Source organism: Hyperoodon ampullatus (assembly GCF_949752795.1).
Source record: "Hyperoodon ampullatus genome assembly, chromosome: 9".
NCBI classification, from domain to species: domain Eukaryota; kingdom Metazoa; phylum Chordata; class Mammalia; order Artiodactyla; family Ziphiidae; genus Hyperoodon; species Hyperoodon ampullatus.
In genome coordinates, this window is record NC_136922.1 from 15,893,716 (window position 1) to 15,907,054 (window position 13,339).

The following is a 13,339-nucleotide window of genomic DNA, read 5'->3' on the forward strand; positions in this document are numbered from 1 at the left end:
ATAAAAGAGGAAAGAAGAAAAAAATATCAGGGAGGGAAATTTTACCAGTAATCCTACCACCTGTTAAGATATTGGCACATTCTAGCATTTTTGTCCTACCAGTTTTTTTCTTTTCATGATTGAGATCCTCTTCCACGTATAATCTGTTATCTTCTTTTTACAAGCATTAACATTACACTGTAAGAATCTCTGCATGTTACCAAAAATCCGTCGTCAGCATCATTTTTAATTGCTGCATGATTGTGCCCAGTTGCTTAATCTTCCTAGTTTGAAATATTAAAACCAGAAGGGGCTGGGCTTTCAGTGGACTCTGATGCACTTCATTTGTAGAGGTGGATGATGAGACAGTGAAGGCAGCTCAGGTCTCAACTCTGCTTCTGGGGGTCCAAAAATGGTGATGGGTGTTGATGATAGTACCATCATCCACTGACCCTATGACCTGGACTCACAGCACCCCATGATCATAAAAACATCAAGGTGGCTTTTCCTCTTTGCTTGGCTAAGTTGACAAGGGCAAAAGGAAGCAAGAGTTAGTTGACTTTGCGTACCGTATGTATCATTCTACTCCTGTATTACTCCTGGGGCACTAGCGTTCATTTCTTCTCTGTCTCACCGTCATATTTTTAATGTGATATACTTTTTTTAATCTAGATTTTCAAAGTACTGATACTGTAGTAAATACAGAAAGAAACAAAAATAGGTATGCAAGACGTAGAGAATGGACTTGAGGACACGGGGAGGGGGAAGGGTAAGCTGGGACGAAGTGAGAGAGTGGCATGGACATATATACACTACCAAATGTAAAATAGATAGCTAGTGGGAAGCAGCCACATAGCACAGGGAGATCAGCTCAGACCTCTGTGACCACCCAGAGGGGTGGGATAGGGAGGGTGGGAGGGAGACACAAGAGGGAGGAGATATGGGGATATATGTATATGTATAGCTGATTCACTTTGTAACACAGCAGAAACTAACACACCATTGTAAAGCAATGATACTCCAATAAAGATTTTTAAAAAAATAAATAGGTATGCAAGAAAGGAAGAATACACAGACAGTCCCAGCACTTGTTAAGATATTGGCATATAATTAATACATGGCATTTATTGGTGTATATTGGTATACGGAGGTAACAGACACTGGAAGGGCATTCAGAGACTAAGGAAAATGGGAAACAAGCATCTCTGCATAATGTCTCCCAGTTTCCCAGCTTTCTGGGGCACCTCCACAGACAGCTTAGCCCTCATTTTGGACAATGAACTATCAGAGGGTAATTTCATTTGAACGTTATAGCTCCTTAGGCAAATATTTTTCAGATGGCCTTTTGGCAGATGGCCTGTTAGAGAAGGAGGAGAATATTAATACTGTACTTACTCAGCTGCTTTTGCCTTCACCAAAACCTTTCGGGCTCCATCTGCTGCTTTATTTAGCCTGTTCTCCTCTGTCCTGTAGTCCTCACAGAGTTGCATAGGTTTCCGTATTTTGTCAAATTCATGGGTCAGATTTTGCGATGTTACTGGTAGGTGGATGTCAAGTACACGATTTGCAACCCTCTCTATGTCCTCTGGAGGCATGTTATCCTCTTAAATAAGAAGAAGTGTTTTAGGTAATTGTGTCTCCTTATCATTCTACCTTGTAAATATCACCACAACGAATTCTAAGTTAATTTGCATTTGATTATGTGTCCCTAGAATACAGGGATTATTGCATATGTCTCACAGATGCTTCTTCATCCTCAATTTTCCCTTCTCTCTGAAAGAAATGCTGCTCATGTAAAGCTGAATTCATTCAATGCTTGTTCGAAAAACGAAAAATGACAGATTTGGGATACTGTGTGTTCTACAAAATGTCCTCACAAGAATTGCTTATGATAAGTACAGATTCAAAAGCAATTAAAATGTTTAGATGTCATTAAGATTCAAACACAATGGCAAACTATTATATATAGGATGGATAAACAACAAGGTCCTACTGTATAGCACAGGGAACTATCTTCAATACCCTGTGATAAACCATAATGGAAAAGAATATAAAAAAAAGAATGTACATATGTATAACTGAATCACTTTGCTATACAGCAGAAATTAACAACATTATAAATCAACTGTACTTCAATTAAAAAAAAGAGATTCAAATACCATGAATGAGACAGTGGGGAAGCACTGGGTTTGGACTCAACAAAACTCCACTCTAATCCTCCATGACATTAAAAAGGCTCACAATTTTTGCTCACCAGCATAATTGGGTAATTATAACTGATGCTACTTCTCAAGAGCCTATTTTGAGAAGGGGATGCAACAAAACAGAGTAATTTACAGTATGATTAACGTATTATAAAGAAACTTTTAGGGAACTCCCTGGTGGTCCAGTGGCTGGCACTCTGTGCTTCCATGGCAGGGGTCACGGGTTCGATCTCTGATTGGGGAGCTAGGAGCCCGCGTGCCGCCAAGTGCAGCCCGGGGTGGGGGAAAAAAAAGAAACCTTTAAATACATCTATGTCCTGCTTTTCAGAAGAATAAAATTGGCCCCCTTTGAGAACTAAAGTGCATAAGATGGACTCTCGGTATGTGGGGTAATAGCTCTTTGTCTCTCTCTGGCTCCTTATCGAGGCACAGATGCTGAGCGCCACGGGGGAAGTTAGAGATGAATCAGACACAGATCTGATCCCCAAGGGGTTCACCACCAAGTGGGGAATTATAAGTTATTTTAGATGATTACTGATCCCTTAAGAACAGAAGTGATAAACATAACCCAAAATGATGTGGGGTTCAGAGGCAGGAGAAAAAAGTTCAGGAAGAACTTCAAGACAGCATTTAAAGCCGGTCTTGGAGGCCCGCACAGATTACATTTGTGGAGACGTGCAGTGAGAAGAGGGGTAAGGGCATTCTCCGCCGGGGCCAAAGCTCAGGGTGGAAGAGGTAACAGTGCGTGGATCACTCCTGGCTGGCCAGTGGGGGGCGGGGGGGTGTCTAAAAAAGTCACTAAAAAAGCAAAAAAGTGTCTAAAAAAGTTAAAAAAAAAAAAAAAAGAGTGGAAGTTCAGGAAGGCTGGGAGCAGATCATACGTGCCCCTAAATGTGAGGCTAAGGAAACTGGAAGTCATTCAAGAGACAATGTGGGGGACGTGGGGGACTTCCCTGGTGGTCCAGTGGTTAAGACTCCGCGCTCCCAATGCAGGAGGCCAGGGTTCGATCCCTGGTCAGGGAACTAGATCCCGCATGCGTGCTGCAACTAAAACCCGGAACAGCTAAATAAATAAGTAAATAAATATTAAAAAAAAAAAAAAAAGACAATGGGAGCCCTGGATAGCTTTTAGTATTTGAGTGACATGACCCTAGTGTACATCTTTTTTGTACTCATTTCTGCCTTAGCTACTCTTGTTTAATATAAAAGGGATATTTAACTTCCTTTTCTTTTTGGCCACACCCTGAGGCTTGTGGGATCTTAGTTCCCCGACCAGGGATTGAACCCAGGCCCTGGCAGTGAAAGCTCAGAGTCCTAACCACTGGACCGCCAGGGAAGCCCCAAAAGGAATATTTTACTTCCTATAACGTTTTTGAAAAAAATGTGACGAGAATTTTTCATGAATAAATTAAAACTGTATTTTAAACAAAATCACGGAGTTGGCTCTTTCTAGAAATAGTAACTTTTGTTTAAAAAAAAAAAAGTTCACGGGCTTCCCTGGTGGCACAGTGGTTGAGAGTCCGCCTGCCGATGCAGGGGACACGGGTTCGTGCCCCGGTCCGGGAAGATCCCACATGCCGCGGAGCGGCTGGGCCCGTGAGCCATGGTTGCTGAGCCTGCGCGTCCGGAGCCTGTGCTCCGCAATGGGAGAGGCCCGCGTACCGCAAAAAAAAAAAAAAAAAAGTGCTAATAAAAAATGAGTTGAATTTAACCCTGTATTCAGTCATGAAACATTTCTTGGCATTTACTATGAGATTAAAAATTCATATTCAAGTGATTATAAATTCACTTTCAGGAGAAGTGACACATAACTCTGTTAATAAGGAATTCAGACTGTAAGGAAAACATTAAGATGGTAAAAGAAGAGCTGAATAGTGCGGCCACCATAAACGTAATGATCATTTTATTTGGGCTTTAGAGCCAAGAAAAACAAAGAACTGGGTGGGCGAAGGGCACTGCTTCCTGGTGAGCAAGAGTCTTGGACCCTGACCAGGAAAGTTCCTTGTATGGAATAGGATTTTTCTTGATGCTTAGTCTAATTTTTATTGTAATAATCTGAGCACAGTTTTTTTTTTCCCTAATTCCTTAGGCTAATTAGAGTGACATTTTTATTAGAAACTTATTTAGTAGCAATGAGAACTAGGACTCGTATAGGAGTAGGCTCTGTGACCGTTGCTGGAACTGAGAACGCTGCGGCAGTTCTGATTTCGTTTTAGTTTTGGTGTCTGAATTGACCTGTATCTGCAGAAAGAGCTACCGTGCTCCTCACACAGTTCCTGGATCTGTGTCTAGTTAATATCAGTCCGTCTCGCTCGCTCACTGAAAACTTGCTTTTGAACAAAATGTCCAGTTGACTGATCCTAAACCCAATCATTTTTACTGACTATTTTCGTCATTTTTACTGATCATTTTTACTCCCTGTTTTTTTCTTATTTTGAAAATCAGGACTAAAGCTGCTAACACAATTTCTAGAAACAGTGAGATGGAAAGAACACTTGGCCACAGGGGTCTCTCATAAATAAACAGATTTAATAAAGTGATTGCAAAGATTGTAACCGACATCCCAACTGTCTATTAATTCATGTGGAGAATATTAAATTATTGAATTTGGAAGATGGCTATAGGAAAGAAAGCCTCCTCAGATCAATTCCATGTAGTGTTGTACCCAAATGACGTTATTTACCAAGAGCGAGATTTCCCGTCAATTTCCAGCTGTACTATTTGATTTTTATCTTTAACTAATAGTTCTCTGGAGTTTAAAACAAACCTCTCTGAAAATAAGGCACAATGAGGGACATTAAGTTCATAATTATAATAATAATTCATAATAATAACGAATCCAATAGTTCCTCCTTTGATCAGTCACAGAAAGCCAACATGAGTCTTGGAAAATAGTCAAAAATAGTTATCTAAAATAAGCAATATTTTAGATGCCACCTCACTACAGCATTTGATATACTAACCAACAGCTGGCATACCTTGATCTCACACACTCTGTCAGCAGAGAAAGTTGTGGAATCTGACAGAGTCTTCATGTTAGATTTTCCTTGTTTAAAAAAAAATAACTTTAAACACCAAGTTCACTTCTTTGGAATTCTAACTAAATTCTAGGATTTATTACTAAACTAATCTTATACAGAGAGCCATATTTTTTTGATACAGAGTTAATATTTTGGAATTGTTTCCATGAAGAAATTTAAAATCAAGGAGTATATCATGTTTCTGATTTAGCCATGTCATTTCCAGTTAACGTAATTTGGAGTTGGTTGTGATGTTTGAGTATACATTACAAAAGGAAGAAAAAGGAGGAGGATGGGGAGAGAGAAGAGGAGGAAGAGTGGGGGAGGGACAGAAACTAGTCCTAATGTTTAAAAAAAAAATTACCTAACAAGAACATTTTCAGTTTCCTGATTGAAAGATTCATTTTTTCTTCTTCAGATTCACTTTGGTTTTTCATATTCCTCAGTTTCTCACTTAGCTGTAAGGCATTGTTTTGGGAGACTTCTGCCAGTTTACTTGTATTTTTGATCTGGAATAAGAAAAAAACAACAATGAGGCAAACATAACACTTAGGCACATTCTGTGACGTTTCCTTACTTAGCTGGACCAAACAGAGGTCACTAAAAATATAACAGAAGTCTACATAATTAAACAACAGATTCATGTTAAAGGACTCTTTTAAAAGGTGATATTATCTGTTTTCATTACCATGTTTTCTTAATAATGTGAACTCATCTCTTAAAACATTATTAGGGATCAAAATTGTTATTTGAAAACAATTATTGGTGTAGGACTAATGACTTTTCCTGATACAAATCGAAAACACAAATTCTGTTTTAATGAGATGTTAGCATTCTATCATATCAACAAATGTCACAGAAATTACAGTGATCATTATTTTAGTAAGTTGAGAACATTTTCTTTAATATAAGTTAAAATATTAAGTTTAAAAAATAAGTTTAATATAAGTTAAAATACTTATTCTTTTAAACATTCTTCAGATTCAGATAAGGTACTTTCTTTGAGAGTAAAAAGAAAGCATTCTTCCTTTTAATAAACAAGTTTGAAATCAGAGCAGGCTACAAAGATAAATTCCAGATACTGTGTACACTTCGTGGAGGAATGATAGAACGAAAATGTTTACAACCTAGAAGTGCAAATTCTTAACTGTGTGCTTTGAGAAAGGTCACGGACTTTTTCTTGGGATTCCAACAAATGAGAGAAAGAGAAAAAACAAAGAGAAATAGGACAATATCATCTGCAAGTTGAGCTGTATTTAATAAATTAACTGTGACAGAAGCAAGGCTAATTAGGATCAAACATAGTTAAGGAAGAAAGAAAACCTCACTTTATTTCCCCACAAAAATAGCCAGCTTAATTTAAGTCACACAGATTTTGTGGAAAAGGATTTAATGGTAGTCATTGGCAAATGATGAAACAAAAAGAAATATTTACATGATTAAAAATATGTAATTTAATTTTTTGGAGTGGTTCCTTAATTCTCTAGAACTTTTTAAACTTTAAAATGGATAACAGTTGCTAAGTAAGATCTTAAAACTTCTCATCACAAGAAACAAAATGTAACTATGTGTGGTGATGGATGTTAACTAAATTTATTGTGCTAATCATTTTGCAATATATACATATATCAAATCACTATGTTGTATACCTAAAACTAATACAATGTTCTATGTCAATTATATTTCAATAAAAAATAAAATGGAGAAGCAGTGAGTAAGAATGCATAGAAGATGAGAATTCCAGAAATAAATACTCTGGACAGGAAGCACCAAATTATACACATGAAATCTCAGTGTAGATTAGTCGATGCCATATTCAGAAAGAAAGAGATTGCTAAATTACTTCACTCTTAAAACATCTCTCTGCAATCCATCCTCTGTCACGTCTCCTGAGAATTCTCTCGTAATCTCTTCTGGCATGTTTCCCCCTTCTAATCAAGAGGAAAATAGCACATCATTTTATCAACATGACAACCCCCATCCTTTTCCAGTTCTCCATTTACGTGCTGATTAAGCTAGATTCTGCTATTATACACTTCAGGTGTTATCTTTTAAAAGTAATAGCTTAACACGGGGCTTATTTAAATGGTGTGAGATTTCTGGTTTTTGAGAAGGGGCAATATAGTAGTTTAAAATTACATTAAACCATTAAGGATTGTTTCAACCACAGGGATGCAAGACCAGGATTTGCGTTTGTTCACTGCTGTATTCCCAGCATCTAGATAAATGTCTAGCACGCAGTGGGTACTCAATGAATATTTGTTAAAGCAATGAAGAATAACATACAAGTGAAAAACTAGGTGGCAACATAGAATGACTATATAAATAAAATTTTTCAACATTTAGGATGTGTGGGGATGTTCTCTAACTTTATCAGAGACTTGCTCTGGAACTTGGATCCGGAGCCTGTGGAGCAAGCACGTAGGACCAGCCGGGGTTCGGATGCACGGAGGCGAGGCTCACGGAGCAAACTGGTTATCTGCATGTGCGCATGCGCAGGAGTGTGTCTCATCGCTGTGGTTCTCACCCCATTCCCAAGGCTGGCTCTCTATGCTCCTCTCACTTCTGAGACCCAGATGTCTTCCATTTTGGTGAGGGGTTGGTTTCTGTTGCTTGCAAACAACAATGCTAACTGATATAATATCTACCTTATATTGGTAAAAAATTCAGCTCTTTTGGAGCTTTTTCTTCTTCATCAAAGGCTTTATGTATACTGTCCAAAAAAAACCAAAAAAAGCAAACTAGGGATCACATCATCATCTTGTTTTTAAGTCAAACACAATGTATTCACAAAACACCTAAAACTGTATTCATCCTTTCTAGATAAATATAACGTATTCACCAAAAAACCCTAAAGAAAGATAGGTAATTAAAAATTATACCCATTTATTAATATGACCAGAAAAGTAAATGAAACCATTTAAAATTATTAGAGACTCCATTATCAGGTACTTAAATATTAAAACAACTTTATCATGTCTATCAACATAGGAAAGAGTTCAAGGAATTAAGAGTGTATTCCCATTAAAATATTTTCTAATATTAAATTAAATTCTAACATCAAAATTTGTCTATTTAGTAGAATTTCAAACATACCCTTGAATTTATGAAAAATATTCTTTACTTTGAGAGCTCTATAGTTTTAAACCTTCAAGGCTAGGAGTTTACACATTTCTATGCAGTGTTTGCTATAAAGGAAGCATATCCACACAAGTCTATATATGTCCTACAAACATATACTTTGAGGTTTTTCTCTTCTTTCTCACCATATACACACATACACACTATACACACACATATTATATGTATATATGTGTATATGTAATATATATGAGAAAATATGTCAATGTTCACAGCTACTTCTAAATCACCATTCATATCCCCATCCATATTTTTATTCTACATTGTCAGGCACAAGAACACCTAACATCTAGAATCTACCCTTTCACTTAGAAGTTAAATGGAAATTTAAAATATTTCAAATAGTTAGCTTTTTTAATTGCTATTAATTTTACAAATAAAGCATGAAAAGACATCGTTTACCTGATTTTTCAACTCTTGAACTTGGTTGTTCAAATTGCAAATCACGATCTCTGCTTCCTGAGCTTTGTGGAGTGTGTTCCTCGAGAGGTCAGGAGCTGAGACACCTCGGGCCACCACAGGACAAGAGCACACAGGGCATGTTCCCTCCTCCACACATCTGACAGGAGAAAGTATCTATGTTAAAAAGCAACTTGTTGGGACTTCCCTGGTGGTGCAATGGTTAAGAATCCGTCTGTCAACAGTGCAGGGGACACAGGTTCAATTCCTGGTCCGGGAAGATCCCACATGCCGCGGAGCAACTAAGCACGTGTGCCACAACTACTGAGCCTGCGCTCTAGAGCCCGCGAGCCACAACTACTGAAGCCCGTGAGCCACAACTACTGAAGCCTGCGCGCCTAGAGCCCATGCTCTGCAACAAGAGAAGTCACCACAATGAGAAGCCCATGCACTGCAATGAAGAGTAGTCCCCGCTCGCCATGACTAGAGAAGGCCCGCATGCAGCAATGAAGACCCAATGAAGCCAAATATTTTTTAAAAATTAAAAAAAAAAGCAACTTATTGGCAGAGCTTTTTCTAATGTCCTCCAGGCTCACCAAGGCAAGACACTGCTCTGTTCATATGTGTTTCTTCAATAGCTGTTCACACTTAGTACGTGGATATGACTGATTAAATATTTTCTAGTTAAGTGAATAAATATCTAACTTATTTGTTATCAGCATTTGGGTCAATCAATGTCGCTTTTACACTTAATAGTTTTGGGGGAAATAGTCACATGTCTAGCATTTCCATGTTAATTTCTTTTTTTTTTTTTTAATAAAAAGTACCTTTTACTTATGAGGCAGGAGGAGTAAATGTCCATAATCTGTACCAGTGGGGAAATAGTAAATAGCATAAAATAATAAAATCAAGCCACAATCTTTACTCTTTGATTTTTCTCAAACTTTGACTTAAGAAATAAAAAATATAAATATTTATATTATTTTTAGATTAAATATATATTATTTATAGATACTTTCTACACTTATAAAATATAAATAAAAAAATAAAATGTAAGATAGGGAAATACAATCGAAGAGGTCTGTATATCAAGTAGAAACCACAAACACTTTGACTATACTGTCATGAATATTTACCTTTTCATGCAATATTTGAATATCTGGTATCTTGATCTGCTTTAATTTCTCCAATGACAAGTTTTCTTTTGAGGTTAGTGTATCTAAGATGGTAAGTCATTCCTGTTTTTTTCAGAGTTATCTACGATGGAAGTAGTTTCATTAGTTTTCTTTTCAGCAGATAGAGCTCTGATAATACTTCTTGATGTTCTTTGAGGAATCTACATCAACACAAATTGAGGTAAGATAAATTTTGTGAAAACAAATGAAATTATACATGGGTTATCAAGATAATCATTCCCCAATTTGACTAGACTGTCTTGGTCTCAATGATCAATACAAAAATTCAACATCCTCTCCCTTGAATTTGCACTTAATAGGGGAAGTAAAGAGTAAGGAATTTGTTCCGATTCCTAATCTGGAAGAAGGTGCCCACTGAAAGAACTGAAAATCTGTCAGCAGTCACCCAAGACAGGCAGAAGAAAGCAAAAGTGCCCCCACGCTGATTTTCTCAAACTTGCAGATGTCACGTCATATAATACCTACAGAGCTCTGAGGCTTAAGTTTGCAGACATGGGTTTGAATGCTGGCTTCCCCCTTTACTGTCTGGGTATGGCCTTGAGCAAATCTGTTAAGTCTCTTAGATTGTGTTTCCTTATCTGTAAACTGATGATGATAATTCGTGGAAATTAAGTGAGATAATATAGAGACCCTCTGTGAAGTGTTCCCCAAATGTAAGGTATTAATTTTGACTACCCATATGAATCTAATATGATGAAACAACTAAATTTCACCTCACTGTATAGAGCAGGAGTTGACAAAGTCATTCTACAAAAGGCCAGAGAATAAATGTTTTAGGCTTACCTGCCATCACATTGCTGTCACAACTACTCAACGCTGCCATTGCAGAGTGACAGTAGCCACAGACACCTCATAAATAAATAGGTGAGGTGGTGGTGTCTTAATGAAACTTCATTTACAAAAACAGACTGTGGGTAGGATTTGCTGGCAGACTGCAGTTTGCTGACCTCTGATGTTGAGGCTGATGACAACAGCTAACGTGCTGAATGCTTTCTATACGCCTGTCCTTCCGATCAGTTCTCATCCTTCATCTTCACAAAACACTGTCAGGCGGTTAGCACGACCACCACCATTTTACCAGTGAGAAAAGGAGGCTCTGATGATAGCAAGGTCTCACTGATGGTATAATGTGAAGCCAGGATTTGAAGCCAGGTAGTTTGACTCTAGAGCCTGTGTTCTGCAACACTTCTCTGTATTTTCCATATTGTAATGAAAACACAAATTCCTGAAAGTAATGTGGGATGTTTTAATGTAAATGAGAGTATATTAGGGCTTTAAACTGTTTTAGGAACCAAAGGCCCAGGGTTCTGATCTTTACTCCTTAGGCAGTCATAGTCCAGGCATGACAACCACACTTTATCTTTTCAACATTCCTGGTTTTTACACTAACGGACTCACTATATCGTGATTTTCATTTATCATGAACCGCCTACCCCCGCCCCCCCCATCTCACACACACAAACGAACAAAAAGCCATGTTTCTATTGCTTGGAATGATTTTCTGCCTTGATTTATCTGGCAAATTTATCTTTATTCTGAGAGGCCTTTTCTAATAGACCCAGGAAGAACTCCATTCTCTCTACTCTTTTCCCGAAGCAGCTTGAAAATGTTCTGATAGAGTCTTTTCATTGTTTGGGGATTGTTTATATGTCTGTCTTACCCGCCACAAGACTGGGATGACTTAAGGGCGAGACTTACTGCCCGTCTCTGCTGCTCAGCACAGTGTCAGGCATCGAGAAAAAGCCCAGTAATTGCTGTTGGACTGCAAGTTTGAGAGAATCAGCACGGGGCAGTTTTGCTCTCTTCTACCTGGCCTGGGTGACTGCTGACGGATTTTCAGTTCTTTCAGTGGGCACCTTCTTCCAGATTAGGAATCGGAACAAATTCCTTACTCTTTATGTAGCATTTATTGAGCATCATCAACAGTGATTTCATCAAATTTAGACCTTCCTTTAGGGTCATAATTGCCATCCATTTTTTTCTGTTTTAGCTCAAGATCAGATGACAAACAGGACCATAGACATAGGATGAGGAAAAGCAGACAATGTTTTTGCCTTGAGATAGGTTTCACGTATATTTTCCCTTATACTGCTCAACTAGATGGGTTTGGTGTGAATAAGTTCAGTGCTACCTCTCCTGGTACTAACAAGCTGTCTGTCCATTTCCAAACATAACAAGGATCTTATGGGAGATCAGCAGATGAGCTAATTCAAGTTTTGCTTTAGAGTTCCATTTCTCCTCCAAGTTGATTTTGGCTTTGGCGTAATTCCCGTTCATTTTTAAGAACTATGCAATATGAATTACAGGCTTCTAGTATGCTACATGTCTCCAAATTCCTACAAAGTTCTTATGAGAAATTGTTTAGGTCCTTTTTGCCTCATATTCCTTTGCATTTATGGTTGCTGGAAATGGAGTGGCTTATACTCAGGAAGGCATAGAAACATGTCTCTCTCATTTCCTTATGGCCACAGTAGAATTTCCAAGCTGCTGATTAAATGAGATCCTAGCATGGTTTGGCATCATAATACTTTGAGTTTCAGTATTTGTTTAGTATCGCAGATTGTTAGCGTTATTTTGTACAAATGCTATCCGGCTCTGCAATGTTTTAAAAAGTTGAAAATATTCATGCACAAATAATACCTTTAATGGGTGTGTTTTCATGTTCTAAAGTGCTCAGGTGCTGTGGCAATAAGCACAGGGAGATTGACTAATGGAATGCACTATGGATTTTATCAACTCCTGTCCAGAAACAGTTGAGGTGCATTTTCTCTCTTACCCACGATGCTTGCATTACGGGCACGGGAGTGCAAATCAATTTCTTCTTGAAGATCTTCAAGTAAGAGGTTCACGTTATTCCTCGTTCTTCCTCTTGTTTCTTTCAGATTTTGAAATTCATACACTGTTTTCCTCTGCTCACTTAGTTGCATGATTTCTTTCCTAAAGGAGAAAATGAGAGTAAATGTAGCTAAGCTTATATTACATTTGACAGATTGGTGAAAAAACCACACGTAAAGAAATTGCCCTCGGACTTCCCTTGGTGGCGCAATGGTTAAGAATCCACCTGCCAATGCAGGGGACACTGGTTTGATCCTTGGTCTGGGAAGATCCCATATGCCGCGGAGCAACTAAGCCTGTGCACCACGACTACTGAGCCCATGCGCCACAACTACTGAAGTCCTCATGACTAGAGCCTGTACTCTGCAACAAGAGAAGCCACCGCAATGAGAAGCCTGCGCACCGCACCAAAGAGTAGCCACCGCTCGCCACAACTAGAGAAAGCCCACACACAGCAACAAATACCCAACACAGCCAATAAATAAATAAATAAAATAAAATAAATAAAATTAAATAATTTTTAAAAAGATTGCTCTCATTATTAGGTATCCTCATACTTAGGATG

At 38.1% G+C, this 13,339-nt stretch overlaps 1 protein-coding gene across 1 annotated transcript in view; it reads right to left on the reverse strand.

The window, feature by feature from the left end:
* LAMB4 (laminin subunit beta 4) overlaps positions 1–13,339 on the reverse strand; it is a gene marked incomplete at both ends in the record, with an annotated part of 126,236 nt that overhangs the window by 13,876 nt on the left and 99,021 nt on the right. Inside the window, 8 exon segments of the mRNA XM_079711249.1 lie at positions 1,375–1,582; positions 5,568–5,712; positions 8,747–8,837; positions 8,839–8,903; positions 9,880–9,969; positions 9,972–10,041; positions 10,043–10,079; positions 12,716–12,876. Coding sequence (XP_079567375.1) covers positions 1,375–1,582; positions 5,568–5,712; positions 8,747–8,837; positions 8,839–8,903; positions 9,880–9,969; positions 9,972–10,041; positions 10,043–10,079; positions 12,716–12,876 — 867 coding nt within the window.